The 24,078-nt window shown below is 37.8% G+C and overlaps 2 protein-coding genes and 1 long non-coding RNA gene across 6 annotated transcripts; 2 read left to right on the top strand and 1 right to left on the bottom strand.

The window, feature by feature from the left end:
- Positions 1-1,022: 1,022 nt before the first annotated feature.
- Positions 1,023-21,918, bottom strand: EEIG2 (EEIG family member 2). Of its 4 annotated transcripts, none has more exons than XM_052667019.1 (11): positions 21,623-21,918; positions 11,716-11,836; positions 11,096-11,125; positions 10,527-10,643; positions 9,299-9,345; positions 5,357-5,463; positions 4,036-4,131; positions 3,284-3,467; positions 3,067-3,194; positions 2,616-2,682; positions 1,023-1,133 (listed from the first exon to the last, which is right to left on the bottom strand). In XM_052667019.1, exons 1-11 carry the CDS (start codon positions 21,853-21,855, stop codon positions 1,091-1,093), a joined length of 1,173 nt encoding a protein of 390 aa, XP_052522979.1. In that variant the 5' UTR covers positions 21,856-21,918; the 3' UTR covers positions 1,023-1,090. The 4 variants fall into 4 exon arrangements, with proteins under 4 accessions (XP_052522979.1, XP_052522977.1, XP_052522978.1 ...); XM_052667017.1 differs by having other exon boundaries at positions 2,616-2,685; positions 21,623-21,915; XM_052667018.1 differs by having other exon boundaries at positions 2,616-2,685; positions 3,284-3,464; positions 21,623-21,915.
- LOC128072827 (uncharacterized) lies at positions 3,383-15,658 on the top strand. The gene is made up of 3 exons (XR_008202454.1): positions 3,383-3,495; positions 7,582-7,701; positions 15,467-15,658. It is a non-coding gene; the product is annotated as an uncharacterized LOC128072827 (long non-coding RNA).
- LOC128072825 (uncharacterized) lies at positions 17,294-21,594 on the top strand. Its single transcript, XM_052667021.1, has 2 exons — positions 17,294-17,531; positions 20,280-21,594. Exon 2 carries the CDS (start codon positions 20,963-20,965, stop codon positions 21,566-21,568), a length of 606 nt encoding a protein of 201 aa, XP_052522981.1. The 5' UTR covers positions 17,294-17,531; positions 20,280-20,962; the 3' UTR covers positions 21,569-21,594.
- Positions 21,919-24,078: the final 2,160 nt, after the last annotated feature.

Below are 24,078 nucleotides of genomic sequence, written 5' to 3'. Positions count from 1 at the left end.
TAAGCATTCAACATGAAAAGGCAAATCTGTTGCACAGAAATTCTTTTTAAGAGCGTAGCATACCTCTACAATAAAGTGCTTATCTTAATAAGTTATACTGGTAGTAGTTTTAAATCTTGAATTGCTTAGCAAATAGTTTAATATCTCTGTACCTTCCCTATCCTCTCAAGGCACCTTCTAACACTAGAAAAACACTGAGGAGGGTTAAGCTGCAATAAAAAGTTGAAAGTGGTAGTAAACTACTGATGAGGTTTGTAAATGGTCCCATCCCATTGAATCTCTAGGCTTGTGCACAGAAGCAAGTTTCTGTGTAAGGGGCTTCTGAACTCCGTCCTTAACAATCCGAAGGGAAACAACCAGCATTCTTGATAATAACTGCTGTGCACTGGTATTTTGATATATCCTACTTGCTTTGTCACTCCTATAGTGCATTTCATACATGTAAGCATCTAAATATCAATTACAATTAACACAGCCTATTACTGGCTGATGATATACATCTATGGAGTCTTTCACATCCACTCTTCATCCTTAAAATGAAGTTATATTCAGTACTTTTCAGAAAAGATTTTTGCCTGTTTAAAGCAGAGCTCTAGGGAAGCCATAACCTTCACATGATAGTAGCTTTGACTTGATAGAAAGAGGTAGCTTTTCTAAGGCTTTCATAAGGTAGGACCAAATTGAGTCTTAATTTGTTTCTATGGGCTCATTTATGACTTCTTGAAGTTTCTTTAGAAAAGAAACTGCAGGGCACATATCTACATGTGACCTGCTATGTAAAACATTGAAACAGGACCCATTTAGTCATGCTTCCAAAAATTTATGGAACAACTTAAAAGTAATTCACTTTAACATCAGGTACAGCTTATAAAAACAGTCCAAGTACTTGCACAACATGTAGACATCTAGACATTGCCTTGATATCATAGAAGATAAAGCTCTCTGAGCAAGAGACATTCCAATGCTTTTTCCAAAACAGGTTCATACAAAGTTCCTCTTGGCTTTCACAACTCTTGCAGTTGAAGAAACGTGAATTAGAATGTTGGTGCTAGAGTTCTGTGTTTTCCTCTTCTGGTCAAGTCATTCTAGCCTAGCGTTTTATCACCACCTGTTCATATGCTCCAGATCCTACTCTGAAAATGTTTGGAAGAGGTTAAATCAATTTCAGTTAAAATTGAATTTACAGTATCACGGATGAATAACAATGTACTGTATGAAAACAAGCAAACAAAACCAAGCAGCTTGTACCAAAACAGCTAAATCTGAAGGGCAGAAAACATGCCCTTGTTACCATGCTACTGAATAACTTCCCATTTAATGCATTAAAGTGTTTTATGTAATACTGTAGAAAACAAAGAATGATAAATAATATTAGAGACCTGCCAAAAGTTATTGTTAGGCCTCTATATTTAACTTCCTTAAATTTTATTTTTTGGATACTGCCTCCACCCACTGCAAACATAGAAATAATTGTCTGTGTATACACAGTACACACACATGAACACAAAAATAGGTACAGCTCTTAAAAATCAAGTGCTAGGTCTGTTAAGATAAAAGAAAAAACTCTTCAGTCTTTTGTTCCTGCTGAAGCATAAATGCACATTTATGTACCTTTGGCTCTCTAGCTCATCAACATGATAGCATAGGGGGTAGTTTTACATAGCAAACTGCCCGGTAACTGAATTAGGACAGAATTCTGTATACTACAGCACTGTGCCATGTAGCCGTACATGTTCTCCTGTTAAAAATCAATGTGCCCAGTTTGTAAATAAACCAATAATTGTCTTCTAAACATTAGTATTTTTTGCTTGTGTTAAATACATTCATTTTATAACTTTCAGCACATTATCAGTGCACTCTGGAAGTACTTACTGAAATTACTGAAAATGCATGCTATGCTACTTCCATGAGATTACAGAAGAATCTTAGAGTTACATTGAGCTGCAGAATCATTACGTTAGAACACCTTGTTACCTGTTTTAATGCGTTCTAGTCTGAGAAGACTCTAACTAATACAAAGTATACACCAGAATCTTTGAAGAGATTTTAGAGAAGAAAGTCTCTGGTTCTAAGACAACTACATGAAAAAAAATGTCAAACAGATTATCAAAGGACAGAGTTTAGAGCTACAGACAGCTTAAAGAAGGAAAAACTGTTGAAACAGGAAGAGTGTAACTTGTGAAAACAAAAAGAACTGTGAGCAAAACTGAAGGAAATAAAATTAGGCTTGCTATTAGGAAGAGAAATGTTTGATGCTGTGAAGGTGGATGTATAAAACACAAGACTCCAGTTTCAGAGACAGCTCTAGAGATTTACTATAGTAAAGATTTCAAACTGGTGCCTGTTTCCTGTGTCTATACCTAAATGTTACTCATATCTGAAAACTTTGGAACTAAGTCTTCAGGACCTCCAGAAGTAATGCTTTTACTTGGCATATGAGTTTGAATTTAGGAGAAACCTTTGTCTTCTGGTTTAAAACATGACAAGCAAGTTCTTTTGATACCTTTGAACAATAAAGAAGATGAAAAGATCAATAATATGTGTACAGAATGACTACCACATTAGACGCATTTCTATTTAGTGTGACCCATGGATCAGTCATTGAGGCTACATACCTGTTAGGTAGATGATGACTTCCAAAAGAAGTGCTTCCACCAGGACCCACAAATAATCTTAAACCTTCTTCTAGAAAGCAACAGTATAAATGTATGTTAGCTTCCTTTCAAAAATTAAGTCATCTAAGATTTACCGGTTTTCTAACTGATACTTTCAGATGAATGCGTTTTAAGTTAAGAATCAAATTTGACAGGTTAGAGGTTGGAGGAACTAACTTCCCTATGAATTTGTACCTGCTTGTATATTTTTAAGATTAAAAAGTGATTACCTGGGAAAATTACTAGAATTATGCAACTCTGGTTACACTGGGAACAGTCTTTCCAATTACTGGGTGACAGGACAAGCTGATGATACAGTAATCTATATACACTGCAGAGACTATGAAAAGAGTTGTTTTCAGGCCTGTAATGTGCATTTACTTTCCTTAAGCTTCCTTATTTATCTCTGTACCTTCTGCACTTGAGTCTAAACTGAAGTCTTGACTCTGGAGTATTTTTTCAACTATATCGTCAGCATCAACTCTGGTAGCATCAACCCTCTTCAACTGTGATTCCACAGAGTCTTGCTTTACAGGATGTCTGTAAAAATAATTATGTTTAGAGATCTTACATGTGATGTATAAATTATGTTTTGGTTCTGCTAGATAAGGCTTTCAAATTGAGCATACCTGCATAGTTTTTCTGATGATGTATCTTTAGTAGATGTATCAGTGTTAGTTACTTTTGGCTCAGTCTCTTTACAGGGTTCTAGAATACTTCCAATTCCTGTTGAGGTGCTACCCACTGAGGTGTTTCTCCTGTGACAGAGTTCAGACAGACTGGCTGATCTAGAGTGACATGTGCTGTATCCTGCTGGGGAAACACAGTGGAGCTAGATGAGGTATATTGTTAGCTGCCATAATCATTAATCATCTTTTACCATCCCGAAAACAGAGCTTGTGTTTTGTACCCCTGGAAAGAAATTTGAAGAGTCTTGCAAACACTTGCATACATCAGTTCACTTCAGGTTTGGACTCTAGCACGTGCTGTTTTCTTTTTGTTTTAACTAACTCTGATTTCCTAACAATTACCTGGTCATTACTTCCCCTTAATCTTTTGGAAGTAAGCCCATCTCCGCTGATTAACTATTTGCTTTTATACATGCAAAATGCAAAAAGTCTATCAGTTGTGTTAACTGGAGTGACAAAGCTAAGGGAAGAACTTACCTCACATCTGAACAGACAAAGTATTACGTGTATAAGAAAGAAAATGTTGCCTTCCTCAAACTCCTCACACCTGAAACTCCCAGGAAAGCGTTTCAAGTTCATACAATTCTTTTTTAAAGCATTAAATTATACTTACTTTCTACAGTACACAATTATGGAAGTTAATAAAAAACAACTATCTGTAAACAATTCATAAAGAATTACTTAACAGTTACCTGACAGTTTTGACTGCTGACTTGCACAGCTTGATGTTCTGGAATGTCCACATGCACCAATTACGTCAGGAACTGAGGCACTCTTTGATGATACATCTGCAAAACATTCTAGTCAGGTAACACTGCCAAAGGCAGCTTCATCATTACTTCACTTATAATCTTGAACAGACTCACATGTCAGTTTTCCTAGAGAGGTTAGGGATTTGATGTTTTATGAATCTCTTCAAAGGTCTAATTGCTAAAAAAATACTGTGCATGTTAAAGAATATACATTCCCTTAAAAAAAAAAACCAAAAACATTTATACGTATATATACATATATACATATACAAAATATAACATGGTTCTCCTCTCAAAAATTGAGAGTAGCACTGAGTAGCTTTCTAAGTATAATTGTAGCAATTAGGCAAATCCCTTCCCTATAAAGGTGGGGAAAAAAAATTGTTCACCCATATCAGAGAACTCCCGGTTCACAGGGGAAACCTTCACCAAAGAGAGATCTCCAGAAAGCCTTCCCCAGTGGCAGTCAGCCCTTAAATGAGGTCTAAGAGAGGTGTAGCCAAGCTTCACCCTTTCTGGTCACGTTGGTAAATTGCCTTTCCTCAGGTGCTCAATCAGTGGTTTAGGCTGTGACTTATCAGTTACCATACAATAGTTCGATTTATCTACACTGTAAACACTTAAAAAAAAAAATTACCCTGCTTCTCCCAATAGAATCATGTACGAGGTGTTTTGTGGTAAAAATTACATAAAACAACTGTGGTTAAGACAAATTAAACAATTTTTAAGGTGAAAATTACTAAGAGCCTTAAGCTTGTTAAAAAAAAAAAAAACAAACAACTCATAATGAAGTATTTTTTCTTATTGTTTACATGCATAGATTGTTTCAGAATAACTACTTGAGTATTTTACAAAATACTCAGAACTTTACCAATTGAAAATTTAAGGATATGCATATCCCTAAAACCATGATTCATAAATTGAAGCCAAGGGCCAAGTTAAATATTCTGTTGAGATATAAATCCAAAGCAAATCAGGTTATGTGTGACGTAGAAAGTGAAAGATTTTAAATATTAAAAAGGCAGCCCATCAAGCCCGTTTCCTTTCAGACTTTCCACTAAATAAACTGGTACATAAATTAAAAAAAGACATTCCACTGCTGTTATTTAGGAAAGTATGTCTCAGCAAACAAAGTCAAAAGGGACCCTTTGTGTGCCACCAGTCAACATCCCTTTAAGATTACACGTAATTCATAGGTAAGTTCTTGAAGCTCTAAAGCCAGTTATAAATTAATTAAGAACTTAAGAACATAATTTTATACCTGCTACACCTAGATGTACTACTTTTAAGTCTTCTCTGCCTTTTCTATCTTCATGCAGAGATTCTGATTCTCCTGCAATTGCTATAGACGTTGCTGTGGAAGGAGGCCTGTAAGAAGAAAAGTGGTTAGAATTTGCTGTACTTTTGCTGTGATTCCTCTAAACTGATCAGCACAGATATATATATTTTTTCAAGTAGGCATAATTCATACTGTGCTTCATGCTAGCTGTCTTGTAACCTTTTTCTGGGAACATGCTGTCTAGCTCCTGTTCAAAACAAAAAGAAAAGGAAAAAAAAATGCTTTAGCTACTGTGCTTCAGGACATTTCTAAAGCATCCATCTGCTCAGTCCTTCAGATCTGAGGATCCTTGGAAAGGCTTTTCTTTCTTCTTGATTCATTGAGTGATGTGTTTATTTTGAAGGTTTTGTGCGTTGTTATAGCATACAAATCAAAGGATTATATACATGCTAAGAATTGGATGTAACTCAGTACTTTATGAAATACATGGTAAGATAGTAAATTAAAAAGAAAAAAAAAACCTGCCACATAACTACAGTTTGCCTACTTGGCTTGTGCAGTGCAGTATATTGTTGGCTTTGTTTCATTTCTGTTGCAGTACATGAGGAGATTCCAGGGTGATTGCCCTCGCCCTCCTATCAGAGGGCCTTCTGTTCCTATCCTCATGTATTTTCCTCTAACTTCTACCTCTTGCAAATTAGAAAAAAAACATTGTGCACCATATTATTTAAATTTGGTGTAGTACTAAAAAAGTTCTTCATAGAGCTGAAGTGCTTATTTCAATGTATACCAAAACCTAAAGAGATACTTATTAAGAAGAATAAACCTCGTAGTGTTAGAAAATGACAGTTAAAGTAATCTGCTCATGCAAGTAGTCAAACACAACTGAAGTACATTTCATGATATCATCTCCATGTTTTGCAATGCTTTGTTATTTTGACATTGGGATCAGACCCTTGTTCTGCATACAAATGGAATTTGTTAACATTTTTATGTTTGATATTTAATAAATCAGCCACTGTCTCTATGTACAGTAACGTCCCCTGTCACGTTAAGTTTGAAATTAAGACAGAAAGGCAGAAAAAGCACTTCAGGACACAAAATGCCTATGTGACTTGAATGTCTAACATACAAGGGCTGATCTGAAAGTAATGTCTTCTATTCTGTTACGTTGGTGCATGATGTCAGAGGCAAATGTTGGCAGTATGGCAGCAGAGGTTGAAGCTCTTCACCAATATTCCATTACATTTTGTTGCTGTGTGACAGGTGGCAGCAGATGGGCAGTCTGACAGAACGGCACCTGACATGGAAGTGCATAAGCAGCAAAGGTGTGTCACTGAATTCTTCCATAGAGAAAAAATGACACTCACTGACACTTGCTGAACCTTTACAGAGACCAAAGTGTGGAGGTGAGAACAATGACATGGGTAGATGTTGTGCTTCTGCAGTGCCAACAGCAACCTGAAAGACAAGCCACGTTCTGTATGGCCATGCAGATTTTTATGAGTGCAACATGCAGTGTTGCGTTCACTGCTCATAGAAATGCATAGCTAATGGTGGTGTATTTGCTCTAATAATGTTTGTTTTCTTAATGTTGTCGTTGTCATATAAATAAATAGGAGGCATTACTTTCTGAGCAACCTGCATACCTTTCAAAGCAAGAATTGAATGCTTTCAGGGATATCACCCCAGATCAGATGTGAAGCCATCTTGACTTCTTAAAATATGTAGCTGATTTCAGATTGTGCAACTGTTTTTGGTGGCCATTTATTCCTTCTACAAAGAACATCTGGATTAGATAAATTATTTGTACTGTTTGTGTTGAAAGTTTATGTTCTGGGAAATGGTATATCATCAGTTTGGAAGAAAATGCCGAGTCTGAATAATTTCAGCCTTCAGCCACAGAGTTTTTACTAAGGAACCGGAAAACTATTTAGTTGTTAAGTTCAGCTACTTGGCTACCTGAACAGAAAGACATTATTTTATTAGTATAGACGATAAAAGTTAATTGGCTGAGAAACTGATTGTTTATCAGTACCAGTGAGAATATTTTTAATAGGTCTGACTCAAAGAAATCAAGAAATACTCAGTAACCAGGAAAACGGAAAAGCTTTGCTTGACAGAAGAGATTTAGAAAGTACCATCTTACTGTTTGTTCTGTAAGCACAGGATGAGATTTCACACTGTTCTACTCTGCTTTTTGTAAGATTGGACAAGGAGAAGAGACAGGACTTTTAAGTGGTGCAGCTGGACTGAAGAGTTCCTACAGTGAACAACCTGAGCTAATCTGGTACAAGCTCTATTCTCAGATGCTCTCAGAAACAATGGTAAGGATACTTCTGTGGCAGTAATGCAAAGCCTGTACTGGTTACAGAAAACGAGACTTATCTGTCTTAAGTACACAGGAACTTACCTCAAAACAGTTAAAACCTACTAGTTACTATGCTCTCGCATATTAGACCTTAGAGTTAAGAGTGCAGTGCTGCTTTTCCTGGAGTTACAGCTTCATCTAAATTCTTTAAACAAAGATACTGTTGTGTTTTTTAAGGAACACTTCAGTATATATTTATTACTCCAAAATAAACCTGCAGATATCCCATTCTTGGATTATAGACAGGAACATTGATTACCTATATTCATTTGATAAAACATGAGTCTGAATTCAGTTGATAACAGTATTTTGAGCAAACAGTAATTCTTATTGATGTAAAACTATTTTAGTGCAGAATGTTAGTAAGCACTAGCTTGAACTTTGGGAGATATTTTTGATCCAGGCTTTCAAAGTGTAAACAAAATCTGAGAACCTACCAAGAAAGATGAGACTGACATAGCAAGTATGAAGCTAGCAAATGCTTCTAAATGGTTTTCCTTTTCATTAAGACATTTTTTTCTTTTCATGTTATCTAATACTAACTAGATGAGACTTTTTTTGATAGAGATCAGAAGGAGCCAAGCATGTTGTCTCAGAACATAGTGTTATGTAGCTTTGCATACTGTTTCTGTCAGCAGCAAATAGCAGATGCTGAAATAACAGGGACACACAGAATATTATTATCGCCTGAAAATTACTCCAACAGCTCAGCATTAGCTTACAAACATTATGAGCTTCACGTATTTTATACCCAAGAGCTCACAAAATTATTTCATTCAAGATTTTTTCATAAATCTTTCAGGAGCTTAGTTTTATTATTCACAACATGTAGTAGGAGGGAGTTCCACTTGACTGCATGGTGTTGGAAGAAACATGTCCTCTTGTTTTGTCCATGCCTGCTAGTTTCAGTATAGTAATGAAGTAATCAATGAAGTGAACAGAATTAATAGGAATAGAGTTAGAATAGGATTTAAGGAATTTATTTGTGAATGAATGGATTTTAGTCACCCCTCCCTCAAGTAACTTGTGACAAGTCAAATACAACTTCTTTTATAAATGATATACACAAAATTGCTATCTCCTGTCATATATAATAAGAAATATCTTTGCTAACTAAAAATCTTGATGTGCTTTGTCTTGAATCAATTCTTCACGCAGTCAAATGGTTTTATTTAAGCCTTATTCAATTAGCAATCAAAACCTGTAGCAGCACATTCTTCAAGCAAGCATTAGTCAGATCTATTTTTATATATGCCTGCTATATGAACAGCTTCCTTCACGTGCCTTTTTTTTTATAGTCATTAGAGGTGTGCAGGCTAGTGTCCTTGCTTGAAAATGTGCCAAGTATTTAACAGCAAGGAGAACTGTGATACTTCCACTGCTGTTTTTACTATGTTAACCATTATTCAGCTACCATCACAGTTTTGTTTTTATTTAAGTGTTGTCAACCTGAAGAAATTCATATACACAAAGCAGAAATGTAATTTCAAATGTGAACTGAGCCACTTAAGCTTGACTAAAACATTATCCAACACAAATTATTAAAAACTTACATTTTAAAACATGGGTCTCCAGACATTAGCTGCATGTTGATCAACACCTACACATGAAGAAGAGAAAGACTATAAGAAAAAAAAATAATCTGTAGTATATTGTCATACTAAATTGTATTTGCCATGAATACTACATTTCAGGAAAATAGCATCACATATGCAACTGAATGCTTATGCAAAAAAAAAAAAAAAAAAGCATATTTACATATGTACTGTGAGTACACAAAACAAAGCAGCATTTGAAAAAAAACAGAATTACATTTTAAAAATTCTGTCAAAGACAGGCCGATAAATAATTATCTTAAAACCATTACTAGTTAAGAGAGAATTCGTGTCTCCTTATTTTTCCCTTGAAACTAGAAGATTCATGAGCAAAAAGATTTTTGTTTAAAACAGTGGATGCTAAAGTATGTTGTTTGCTAACAGTGTTTAGCAAACTGCCAGCACACTAGAACTATCTGTGCAAACATCACAGATAAAGTAAAACCACAAAAGGTAAATAATACCATAGAACAGCAATATACTGAGAAGGCTTGTTGGCTGGGTCAAAACCATCAATTAAAATTCAGAGTATATTTAAGACACCAGAAAGTGCACGCATGAATGGTATACTAATAGAAATAAATTCTAGTGTCTTGGCAGGACAAACTTTTTTTTTTTTTTAATTTACTTGCAACCTTCTGTAATGAGCTCTATGGAGCTTACTTCATTTCTCATTCTCCATAAACTAAAAAGAGAGACAAGCAGGGTGAGTTTCAGCAATTCTTGGCAATTGTTGTATTTCCTACTACCCAAAATAAAAGGTTAGGTTACAGGATTCATGGAGGTGTTAAAGCTGGCTTACACATAAGACAATTAAAATTCACTTGGAGACCCGCACTGGAAGTTGTCCAGTGTTAGAGATGTAATTCCCACACTCAGATGTATTTAGTGTTTCCATTATACTTCACTATTCTATTTTTCCACTGCTGTTAGAGTAGGAATACCATTTGAAAGCTTTTGTTTTACAGCTATCTAGCTCTATATCCAAGAGTAGGACCAATTCCATTGCTGACTATATGGATTTTAATGATACTGTCTAAATGAGGCTTATGTTTTCACTTCAACTAATTTTCCCTCTAGGAAGAGGTTCAGCAGGTATACTTTTTAAAACTTCATTTCATGTTTAAACATAACACATCCTTTCTGCTTTATTAATTTAATTGTGGAAAAAAAAGAAACAAATTACTTTGAGAATGGAGTTATCTTGTCTTGTATTTTTGGTATCATAACCTTCTAATAAACAGCGACGAGTGGTATTTCCTGATCCAGCAAACTCTGCTAGGTTTAAATCTGCAAAGCCCAGCTGTTAAAGAAAAAATGAAAGTTAGTAGAATGCATATTACTAAATGAAAGCACTTTCTACATGCACAGTAGTTTCAACAATAGTTTCTTGCAGTTAAGATGATGTCTATTAAAGGGAGAGGCACAAGACAAAACATTGAAAAGCTGAGCATCAAATTCTACATAGATCTTCTTTTACCTATGACAGTGTCAAAATAAGAGAAAGGAGAATTTGACGCCTTCTTTTGAAAGATATATATGCAAAAAGGTTTACTTTCATCAACCCTTTCAAAATAATTGAAAGAAAAAATTCTGGTGATAAAATAAGTATTAAACACGCTCATCAAGAGTTCAGACAACTGTCACCACAGTACACTTATGGAAATCACAGGTATTCCAGTACTATTCAAGAATTACTTAAAATTAGAAGAAATAAAAGACAATCCATAAGCTAAATTTAATATCTCAATTTACCTTTGCATATGCCTTTCCTCCTTTTAACTCCTAGGAACAAAAAAAAAGAAACAAGAAACACTAATAATTATGCAAGCCAACCACTAAAAATACTGACTTAAGAAAAGCAAATATTAGTCTTAGTCTTAATAAGATCTTAATTAAGATAGTCTTAATCTCACCACACATTTGCTAAACTATACTGTGGTCATTTATTAATAACGTCCTCAGTGCCTGCCAGCATCTTGGTGCTGTGAAGAGAGTGCCTGACAACAGACCAGCATTTGCCTTCTGTAAAGTCTAGCTCCAGGTCCAGGAAGTGCTTCATTCTAAATTCTCACATTTGACATAGTTCAAGCCTTCTAAGTTTACTGGTGCTTGCCAGAAGGATCCATCAAGAGCTACCTTTATAGAGACTGATGAGCAATTACTCTGCTGCCCTGCTGGAATGACTGACTGTTTTCAATATATGTTTAATAACTAATTTCCATAACTTAGTCAAGATAAAGCAATAAATTACTATGCAAGTCGAATACCTGACATAGTTGCAGCTAAAATGAACTTCGTTACATTTATCAGCTTCTTAAAATTACAATCAAAACAAGTGAAGAAAGAATGGGGGAAGAAGAAACACTACTTACCTTCCGCACAGACACTCTGCAGATACAAGTATCCAGAATCCCTGTTGTGGCACTGGCACTGATTTTACACATAAATATGAATTTTTTCTTCCAGCGGACACAGTTTGCCTGCACCACCTCCCTGCGTATAGGAAAGATATGCTTAATAACAGTTGTGTATGCATTCAGGACCATAACACACAACAGGACAGCTTAAGAACAAGTACTACTTCTGCTGTTTGTGAAGTGCACACTGAAGTCTGCTCCAAAGCCTGAAGTAACCATCCTTCATGCTTCTCTGTGTAGCAAGACTGGTAGTAGTGTTTCAATATAGAGAAAAGAAGCATTATATAAGCAGAACTAGTTAAATTTAAGGCCTGGACCAGTTCAAAGGAGATAATGTAAAATAACCTTATACAAAGTCATGCACTTGGAGCATAAAGGAACTTCAGCCACGTACTGGAAATGTACCTAATCTGAATGGATTTGTTCTTTGCAGGATTACAGCTCAGCGAAATGATGTAGCTTTGCAAAAGACAAAATGTAGGATGCTTTCAGCTATGTTAACTGCCAATGGAACACATTTTTCCATGAGGGAAACTGAAGTTGAACAGATTCTAAAATGAATACTAAAGGATAGAAAACCCCTGTATTTTATAAGGAAAAATCATAATAAAAAACCTGCTAAGTTATTCAAACAGTGCAGACACCAAAGGACTTCTTAAGCCAAATAACCAAGCATAACCACACATTTAAAGCTGAAAATCACAAGGTCTGAAACTGTAACACAGTTTTGTAGAACAGCCTTCAAATAACTGACATAGGAGCAAAGGAATCTTAAGGTATTTGAAGACATAGTTGGCTGGTTTGTCAGTAGCAGGACATAAAGACTCTGTGATCTGTAAAGACTCAATGATCTCTCTTCTAGTCTCACATTTCTGAACTCGGAACTGCAGAGCATCTACAATACCTTCTATCACTCCAGTTACTCAAATCTTCACATATAAAAGCAGTGTTTGGCCCTTTTCCTTCTCTTCCATTTTTGTAATGCAGATAATGCTATTTTGTATTAACTTCCTACAACACCTAATTATTGGAAGATCTAGCCTGACATCTTTAGTGCAGGTAGAACTCTGTGGTTCTACCTAAGTTGGAGTCAGAGTTTATCACCGATGGAGAAAGGATGAATCACAAGGCTCAAACTTGCTGTGCTGGTGAAGCTGCCAGCTACAGTGCTTATGTGCACAATGACTTACTAAGGTTGGAATAAACTAGCCTGCCTGAAATGAGTCAGTTTAATTACTGCAGCAGACTAACGGATTCTGATGATACAACACTGAGTCACATTCAAGCATGTGACCTAAGAGGAAAAGGCTCTGTACACCACAATCTACCTTTTATTCTTCGCGTTTTCTACTGTAAACCTTTCTGTGCTTTAAATTAAGAAAACAAAACAAAACAAAAAAAAAACCTGCCAGTCTGACAGTTAGTTAGACCCAGAACAGAATCAAAAATCAGGAAAGGTAAATTATACTTATCTACATACTGCACTGGAAACAGGCTTAAGCCAAGGAGCTGAGTGCAATAAAATGGTTCAAGGGACACTGGATAACTGTTAAATTCTGTTATACAGAGAAGGCTTTAATAGTTATTGTAGCATTTAGGTGACAGTTGCTATCTCTCAGATAAAAAAATAGTCAGCTAAATGTCCACTGTCAAGCACAACACTGCAAGTGCATGGTATCTGGTGTCTGCATATTTGTATGTTGCTTATGCTGTAAGATAAACAAGTAGTAACTGCTTGATAAACCTAACAGTGTACTTAAAACCTTAGAAGGATCTTAAATTTACTTCAGCATACTACCAATACTTATATATATATACACATCTCATTGGCCAAGTAAGAAAAAGAGCACAGAAGCACTATACTTTAGGATACAGGCAACATCTGAAGTGTTTCTCCATCTAGTCATGTCACAGGTCAGGGTTTCTTCAGGCAAATAATGTTACAAATATTAAACAGGATAATTCTATTTTAAAGTTCTCTTACAAACAAGTAAAAGTTACTATGAAAATGCCTCAATATCAAGATATTATGTTAAAACTCTTGTGAAAATTAAATCAAAATCAAGAACAGCCCCCCCAAAATGCAATAGTTACTTTCACAGGCTCATGGTTTTAAAGAGCAAGATAATTGAAAGATTTATATACAATCTGCAGAAAGAAGGGGAAAAAAAACAAAAACAAAATCACTGAGCTGTCCCTTCAATTTCACGATAGAAAAAAAAAAGTAACGTTTTAAGGAAGGTAATTTTGGCATAAGAAAAAACAACAGCAGTTAATTCCCCTTAGACTGAAACAAGCTAAATATTGACAATTTTACTACTTAAGCTTCTGAGATTCTTAGTTCACATGCAGGGACCTTCAGAAAATCAAGTTGCATTGATTGGTTACTATGGAAGTGAACTCAGATAACTTCTTGGTGACTGTGCCTATGTTATGGAGCACACTGGAGAAAGCTTTCCGTTATGAGTCAGTTTCCTATGAGCCTCATAGTCACTTTACCACGTGCAAAGCAGAAACAGTTGTTTTATGAATCGAAATGCATCTTGGTTACTAAGATACAGTCAAATATGTACTAGCTGTAGCACTTCCATGCAATACAGGAGCAAACACTATTAGTAAGATCTAGTCAAGGATAATGCAATATAGGCAGATATTTTAGATAGACCATACTTTGGAATCAATGCAAGTTAACCATCAGCTGAACAAATTGTGGGTTTTCTTTCAAGGTACAATTCCACACTGACTAAATTCCTATTAGACTTGCTGTCGACAAGTCCCTTCCTGTACGTACTTTTATGTGCTGTACAACTGCATTTTAAAACAACAGAATAAAAGTCTTGCTTTTCTCTTCAGATCCACAGATGAGAAAAAAATGAACATGAAAAACATACAAGAAGCAACAAACCCTAGCCCAATTGGCTTACTGTCCCAATTTATTCCCTTATGGATATGACATGTTAATAATGGCTTATTTCATCTACTGGCTGCTAATGCAAACATAAATTACTTGTAAAGACCTTAAGCATCCTGTGAAAAATTACTTCTTCCTAAATGGAGAAATTGAATCAGGAGAAGCTTAGAAATTAAGTCAGAACTCCTTAAAGGCAAAAATACTGTGCTTAGTTAATTAGAAACTTGTTTATTCAGGTTTTTGTTTTAGTTATTCTAGACAGCTGATTAGAAAATTTAGCCATGTGCAGACCATCATGTTAAAAAAACAGTTTGTCTAGCACAGTTGCTTTGCAATTAGGAAAAAGGAAACAAAAAATTGGAAGCATTTGTTTATAACTTCAAGATGCCATTTAAGCTTTACATTAGACAAAATTTATATCAATATTTTAAAAAATACTCCTGGAATCAATCAGGTAGGTAGTTTTCTTTATATCAAGGAAAACAGTGCTTGTTTAGACGTTCTACAGCTTCAGTAAAAAAAACATGAGTAACCTAAAGCCTCCTATAAGTACTTTAAAAAAAAAAAAAAAAAAAAAAAAACAAAAACTTTTTTCACTCCACATGGAAAACAGGATTATTATTGCTGTTTTTAAAGCTGGTAATTTTTTTACAAGAGTTTTCTGAGGATTTTCAAGAACTTTAGAGACTGGGCATTGGCAGTCTGAAACAGAATAAATAAAATGCCTCTAGATGAGTTAACTTGGAGTGGGAGCAGCTTTTCCAGAATTATCTAAGTTTTGTTTGCCTCTTTCAGGGGAAAATCCATAATGCTGGATCAGGGCTGCTGCAGCTCTCCATGGTTTCCTCAGGTCCAACCAGTAGTGATGCTGAAGATACGTTCCAGTTAATCACACCACATCTATACACAGACAGTCTCACAGGTCAGACAGAGATACAGATGGCACCATTGGCCTCATTTATAGGCTGTTCTGACAAACTGGATGCCCCATCCTTGGAGGTGTTCAAGGCCAGATTAGATGAGGCTCTGGGCAGCCTGATCTGGTAGCTGGTAACCCTGCTCATGGCAGGGGGTTGAACTAGATGATCTTTGAGGTCCCTTCCAACTTAAACCAGTCAATGATTTCACTCCCTTCTGTTTGAACAGTCTGACTTCAGTTGCTGTTGCTGAGATTCCCGTTCTCCCCCTATACACACACATGCACCAACAGAGCCTATCACCCAAGAAAATGAATTAGAAAAAAGTTTAATGTGAAGGTAGTATAGACTGCACTGATAAGAACATGGCACAACCAGATAAGCAGTGAAGAGCACTAGTGAGTGGCCCTTTCTGTCCCATTACCTATTTTACTTTTTTCCTCACTCTGGTTCTTCCTCAAATAATCTAAATTCACCCCTTCTCCCACATTGATTGTTCCCTCAAACATAACCTAATAACTTATACCCAATTGTATATGCACCAGTTCTAACCTCATTATCTTTGAATAACAGAACATTTTTGCTCATTTGTAGCTGGATATAATGTCTCAAAAATCTATACTTATTTGTAAGTTACTAAATAAACAGAATGCTAAATGAAGTCTTCTCTTTAAGTTAGAGCTGAGAGCAGCATGTCTGAAGAATACACTGTAGTAATCCGCTTATACAGAACTTCATCTATTTCTTGTTTTTAAAGACAGTTGACTTCAACATGGTTTCATCCATGCCTGAGTCATGCAAGATGCATTCCCTCCAACAAAAACATTTTTCCTAAGCATTGCAAAAACACAAACAAAACCAGTCATTTACAAGCAAAGCTTCAATGTTTCCTTCAGTTTTTCACAAATTTCAGCACTACGCAAACCTGCGAAGCTCTGCTGTCTACAGTACAGCATGCAGCAGTTAGTATATGCAACATTAAGACAGGAATCATCTTCCATTTCACATTTTTACACGTAATAATTAGGTTAAATGTAAGTAATAGTACTCATGACAGGTATTCCTGATAAAATACGTACAAACTGATTGTAATATGAACATAGAGCTGCTTTAGGCTATTTTTTACTTACAAAAAATTGCTGGTTAAAAGCAAATGTAGAGACCTAAACAGGAATTAGTACAGTGGAGGGCAAACTGTATTAATAAGACTGTAGCCAGCAGTTTAAAAGAAGTTACCGTTCCCTCCATTGAACATTTGTGAGGCTGTATCTATAGCACTGACTCCTGCTTTGGGTCTCCCCAGTAAAAGACACTGTAGCAAGACCAGAGAGTGGAAATGAGGAACATTAGGGATGAACCAGGAGGAGAAGTTGGAAGAGCTTCATTTTTACAACCTAAAGAAAAGATGGAAAATGATTTCATTCTCATCTTCAGCTATTTCTATTAAATTAGAAAGAAGGCAGAGACAGACCTTCCTCAACAGAGAGCAGAAAAAGTACAAGAGACAGTAACATTGGTGAAGCACAGGGCACGTTGCTTACAAAAACCTGTAACTCCATTGTTTAACAGATGCTTGTCACATGTCTTTTTCCAGAAACTTTTTCCTGACAAATTAGCTGTTGCTGCATCTCTTACCAGTACTTACAGTAAGAAGTCTCACAATAATGAGCCATTTTCACCTGTATTTTAACCCATTACTTGTCATACAAAATACCATCCAGACAAACATTTTCTTGGTTGCTACTGAGGCCTTAGGATTATTTTTTCCTACCACTAACTTGCCTCACAGCTTTTGAAAATTTATTTCATTCCATTTTCTCCATCAGGTTGCAGTTGAAAAACTATTAAAAATAGTACAACTCGTTACTAAGTCTGAAGACTGTGCACAGAATTCATATGTTGTGCAGGAAGATGAGGGAGAGGGACAGCAGCCCATGTGACAGGTATGTCATTTTAACAAGTATGTTTGTTTAGGAAGCTGTTTAAGCTGTGTGACTATCAGGAGAAATTCTCCCTTTCAAAAGCAATAGCAGCAGGAAGAGAAACAATGATTAGAAAGCAATTTAAAGAGCCTACTGGGGCAGAAAATGTGCTTGCCACAGCCACACAAAGCAAATGTAGTTACAGTTGGCTGGCAAAGAGGCAGCCAAGCATCAGTAGAAACAAGAAATACCTATTGTCCAGAAGATATTGAATTCTACAGCAGAAAATTACTTTTCCACCTAGTATCTCAGAAATAAGAATATAATTACATGTAACCCAGGAGCTCTGCAACTACCTCTCAGAACTCAAAAGCTTATCATATACTAACTTCTCTGGAATCTTCAGGAGAAAACATCTGGATTAAAAAAATTCATTTTCAGCACCCCCCCATCTCTATCAATATTCTTGTCACACACATACAATAAGCAACTTAGTTCTGACCGTTTTGAACAGATCATAAAAGAACAAGTGAACCATAAGCAGCTTAAAATAACAGAAATCAAAATTCTGACGTAGGGGAGTTTGACCAAACTGAAGACTACAAGCCTAACAACACACAAATCCTTCACTCCTTTTGTACAGCGGGGTTGAATTCCAACTGAAAATTTAACTACCAGGTTTACAACTACTGTAGCCTCAGCCTAAACGGTAGAATGTTGAAAGCACCCTCTTAAGAAATAAGATCCTTTGGTTTAGAAAACTCAACTGTTTCCTTCGTATGCAGCCTTCTCTTTTGCTGTTGGTTGAACAACTCAGCCTATAAGCAGTGATCTACCCTTTGGGCTTATCAGCTGTTTCTTGTGTATTTACAGTGAGGTTAGTTGCAGACAGTCTGTGCTTCCAATGTATTTGTCTGCATTGTATTAGCTGTAAAAAACACACATAATACTCATTGAAAGTGTACCCTAGAATACTAGCATTTCCTGTTTAAAATATTCACAGGTGTAATTCCTGCCCTGGGATGATCTATTGTTCTTCCATGGTACACACTATGTACACAGCATTTTGTGAACAGTGTACACATAGGTGGCATTTGGGAATCTGCAGAATTATCCAGTTTCAGAGATAGATAATCTATTACCACTGGCCAAGGGAAAAATAAAAATGCATACAGATACCTTTCTGCATATGAAGCCAGGTCTAAGTAAGTTCTCTTAGTAAAACTGGGGGCTGTTAACAGAACTTGGCATATACCCTGTATATTTGCTTTGTCGTAAAATCTCAAAAACTACTGTAAAGATCCTGAAGTCATACTAAAAAGCTCAGTAGAAAAATTGGATGGCTGACTGGCAGCTTAAAACAAATAAAACCTAATTCAACTTCACAACTTACTTTAAGGTTTTCCATATTGTAGAGTGAAAGCATGTGATGCATTCATCTGCCTTAGATTTGTAGGGTCCTAGTTTTCCTACATCATTTCCCTCAATTTTAAACACTGCTACTACTTGCCTATTCAATGTTTTTTTTCTCCTCCCCCTCATCAAAATACTTTAAATTACTGAATTATTTGAAAACATTTGGTACTGTAATACAGTTTTTCTTCACCTACAGGAAATATTCACAGACAATAGACATAGGCTGCTTTCAAATAAACGTTTTCAAACTAGTTTTAAAAATTGATGTACAAAATCACATCTGTAAACAACTCAGATGTTTTGATATTTATTTTGGAAATCAGTTTGTGTCCTGGGCTGTATGTGCCATTTTTATCTGGTCATAGATTTTTAATGCGCTTCAAGCACACATCTGTACCAACCAGAAGAGCTTTTGTACTGAGAAAAGAATCTCATTAATACGAACTAGGACTTTGTAACTTGATGGTAGAGATTTAAGGCGTGCAAAATATTTTCCAGTAGCTCAAACTTGTTTGTCTTATTTGTGTCCCACTTCAGCATCCAGGAAGTTGACACTGCCTGCAGGATCAGGGTTTTAATCATTCATAAGCAACATCCAGAGCTCAGTCAGACTGCCCGAATCTGCTTGCATGACAACTCACTACACACAGGCCTTCACTGCACTGCTGCTAGCCTTCTTAGGGCATTTCTTCCTACTGATGTTACCCTAGTTTATAGCCTGTTGATATTGCTGCTCTTCAAGTTTGATTCTGTAGTGGTTTTTTGTTTGCTTTTAAGTCAAGGGCAGTGGGTCATTGGTTTGTATCAGTATGAACTTCATTCTCAGCATCTCCCTGAAAAATACTAGTCCTCAATAACAAAAATTGCTGGAAGCTATTAAGGAGACATTGTCAGTTTTTCCACGTATAACACAGCATTTCAGATAAGTCTGTATGCTGTGTTCACAGTAAAACACAATCAAGTCCTTCAAGCTTTTGCTAACACTTCAAAGATGACTACTTCCAGAAAATGATCACCACCTTACACTGAAACACATGCAAATAGAAGACGACCGCTATTTTAAGAAGAAACATCTAACTGACAAGTCTTGAAATGCTGCCACTCTTGTTAATTTAATTTCTTCCTTATTTATTCGGACCTTTGCTGAATCACCACCATGAAAATCCATTAGTTTATTCTTAAGCCGAGAGCAAAAGCACTCCCTTAATTGGCATTGAGGGATCACTGCAGAGGAATTCTATACCTTCCTTTGAGCATATGTTGAGCTTTTTCAGGCCAGCACAAACACACTCACCGGGATTTTGATGCACTGATATGTTTCACTGCTGTTGTTATTTTTAACCTGTACCCCAGAATAGAAGAAGGTAGAAGAACTGCAAAGCTTGAATCCAGTGCACTATTTCAGCATAGCTCCCAGCTTTATCATGCTTCCACTGACACTTTCTGGAAGCACATTCTGCCTCACCTCCTTGACATCACTCATACTGGCCCACCTGGAATCAGCTGCACTCAAACTATCCAGGAAATACATCAGCCCGTGAAAGTGACTTCAAGGCCACAAAGACTGCATTAGAACAGTAAAAGTACATCAGGGCCTAACCTTACAATGGTTATCCATCTATTACTTACGATGAAGTTGCTTGCAAGAAGAATACTGAGGAGAAAAAAAAGACACAAAACAAGAACAGAAATGAACTGATTACCTGTCAACCATACAGAATAAAACAATGTCTGACTGCACATGCTAGTGTATTAGAATGGTTAAATAACAAGTTATTCATCCAAAGTTCTATTCTGGTGCTCTTTATTTTCTGTTGTTATTTTCACTTACAGAATTAAAAGCCGATACTTCAGGAAGCTCTACAACAGCAGAATACATTTTAATAAGAGAATAACTGAGTAGTTACATATTTGTTAATAATTTTTGTCTCCTCACAGAAGTCCAGGAGACATTTCCAGTTAATCATCTTTGTAATAACATTACAGTAATATAATTAGCCACACAACAGGAATAACTGTAACGGGAGGGCCATCCCATGTCCCCATGGGAAACGTGGGGTGAACCTGCAGCTCACAGCACACCTTGCTTTGCCCGCAGTCCACCCCTACCCGGCACTGCCGCAGCGGGGCTGTTTCACCGGGGCAGCACCCGGGCAGGCGTCAGCTCTACTGCTGGGGCACAATGCAGAAGGAAAAAGGACAACCGTCTACTGCCTCAGTTTCACTGGAGCATCAAGCAGGAGCAGCCGGTAAAGCATGTGACTCGAACACATGCAAGAAAGAAGACAGCACTTCTCCATGAACCCGTTAACATTAATTCTCCTTTCAAGTATCTATATATCGATACGACGGCAGGCAGAGAGCCTGCACCCAAACTGCTCCGACTTGAGAGCCGGCGGCAGGAATTCCTTCTCCTTTTACTCACCCCGTCAGCTCAAGACATCACGGCTCAAGCACAAGCGGCCTCAGCCGCTCGAGGACTCATTCCACCTTTTCACCGGCGTTTAAGAGCCTTAGCATTTGTTTGGAAGCATTACGACTTCAAGCAGCGAGTCGACGACGAGTCTACGAGTGCCGTACCTTATCCCGCAGCCACCGCCGCTAGCAGCGCACCCCCGGAACCCGCCGCCCGCACCCCTTGAGGGGCTCCGAGAGCCAAAGAAAGGGCTGCGGGGCCGCCCCGGGACGGCACCTACCGGGAGGACTCCCCGCTGAAGCTGCCGCCGTCCAGCAGCCGCACCTTGCAGAAGAGGATGCCGTTAACGAACGGCACGGAGGAGAGCTCGTCCAGCTCCAGCTCCACGCGGAACTTGAACTTCTTCTTCTTTATCATCATGAAGGCCATGGGCCGGGAGCCCCCCGGGGGCCGCCCCCACGCGCGCTCAGAGCCGCGGGGCAGCGCCGCTCCGCCGCCCCGCTCCGCACCCATACCCGGAGCGACGGCGGCACCGAGAGGACGGAGCGCAGCTCCGCTCCGCTCCCGGCTCGGGGTGCTGTTCAGTCCCCGGCCCCGCCCCGCAGCGCTTACATGGCAGCCGGCGCCTCCCCGCCGGCCCCGCCCGCCAGGAGCCGCTCCCCGCTCCGCGGACGCCGCGCTGGCAACGGCCGGGGCGCGGCTCTCTCCACGTCCTCTCCTCGGGCCCGACGGTTGCGGCTCGAGCGCCGCTTTACGGAAAGGTGTCGGAGCGCTGCCCGGCACGGAGCGGGGTGACCGGGCAGGGGCCGCGGGCGCCACCCGGCGGAGACGAGCTGGCGCAAGCCTAGCCGGGGCAGCTCCGCCACGCACCATGGCCCCTGCGGGGTGCCGCCCCGCTAGGGCAAGGCTTTCTGCTGACGTTCAACGTGCTGAATACGGGGTTTTCAATAACGGCCTGTAGATGTTGACGTTTAAACTCTGAATTCTGTTTCTTCCTGTTGGAATTCAAACAGTGGCAGGGTCTTCTCAGCAGCTCAGATCTAAGTTCTTAACTCCTTACACATTGGCTCCAGTTCTGATAAAGAGGAACAAATACCCATAAGCTTGCAGTGAAGCAGAAATCATACATCTATGCGTACATGCAGTAACAGTGCTGCAATATGATCCCAACGGCACTCATACAGCAAATCCTGCATAAGAAATAGTTTAGTGCCAGCACCTGGACTCCAGGGAGCAGCCACACACCCATCCCTGGAGTTATCCAGAGCAAGCCATAAGCAGTACCTACTGGCACCTCCACTTCCTCTTCACAAAACATTGCTCAACAACACCCCAAAATGTGTATCTTCCTACAGCCATACAGTTGTTCTTGCAAAGAAGGAACATGCAAGACCGTGCTGTATGGTACTGAGCACATGAAACCTGCAGAACGTTCTTTAATGTATCTGCTACTCATTCAGAAAAATTGTTGTGAAAACATTTCTAAAGGAATACACCCCAAATGCCTACAAACATCACAAGTGATGTGCACAGCTAAGCAACCCAAAGTGTAGCACAGTCCCAGAAGGAAATAAGCAAGGACTAAAAAAAGGAAGTGAAAAAAATACTCCTGCTTCTACTGTTTTACAGTACCTAGGACATAATTAGTAAACACACTCTTCCAGTTCAAAATTAAGGGTAGTTTTATCTGACTCTATCAGTTTCTATTCTTAACAAGAACTCCTCAAAACATTCATATGTCCTATAATTGCTATTACACATTTTATAAGATCCCTACTTGCATAGCTGTACTGTGGGAACTCTTTCTGAACAACACTTACTCCACACTCTATAATTCAACATTGTTTCATTAATAGAGATGTACAACCTGAAAAACACTAAGGCAGTTCTCTGTATCCTACATTCCTTGCCACTCTTAGATGAATTTGATACTTCCAGCACCTAAAAAGAGCAGATAATACGCTTTACTGGATCTACCTGCCATCAAGCTAAGCTAAAGTAGCCCTTTCTTGAACAAACACACCAGCATTTCTTAATTTCATAGAAATACTTCAGGTTCAAAAAGAAAACTCTTACAGTTACTCAGGAAAAAAAAAAATAACTATAATAAGAGCTTTAAATATCTTAAATATCAGCACTTAAAAAAAAATCCACAACAACTAAAAAGCACAAAAAAACCCAAACACCTACAAACAGACCTAATACACCATGCCTTAAAGAAAACAGGAAAACGCTAAATCTCCTTTTTAAGAGTTAAACAAAAAGCAGCTAATAACCTTCACAAGCCATTTCAAGGTCCAAAACTAACATACAGACCCTTATATAGGTGAAAGCTCCCAGAAAGCTGTGTGAGCTCATACATGTGTTGAGGGCCTCAAGCAGCCCCCACTTGGGACCTCACCTACACCCTACCAGGGACCTATATAAGCACAGCCCCAAGGCAGGTTGTTTTGTGCTTTTTACTGCTGGGTGGTGGGTTGTTTTGGTTGTGTTTTTGTTTTCTATTGTTGTGCAGTTTAATTTCTTTGTGATATTGGGTTTCAGCTAAATTGTTGTTATAGGTCTATCATAGAATTTTTATTATAAATGTAGTTGCTAAGTTATACTTACATGTGGTTTTTGTTACTGGGCTGTCTTTGTGTGGTTTAAGTTCTGACTTTTTATTGTAGGTCCTGTTTTCCTTTTGCTTTCATTGTAGGAGAAACTAATACACTTCAAATAAAAAGGATTTCTTAT

Source organism: Tympanuchus pallidicinctus, unplaced genomic scaffold (genome assembly GCF_026119805.1).
Source record: "Tympanuchus pallidicinctus isolate F22 unplaced genomic scaffold, pur_lepc_1.0 scaffold7, whole genome shotgun sequence".
NCBI lineage: Eukaryota > Metazoa > Chordata > Aves > Galliformes > Phasianidae > Tympanuchus > Tympanuchus pallidicinctus.
The sequence above is the reverse complement of the archived record's forward strand: the minus strand, read 5'-3'. Positions and strand labels throughout refer to the sequence as shown.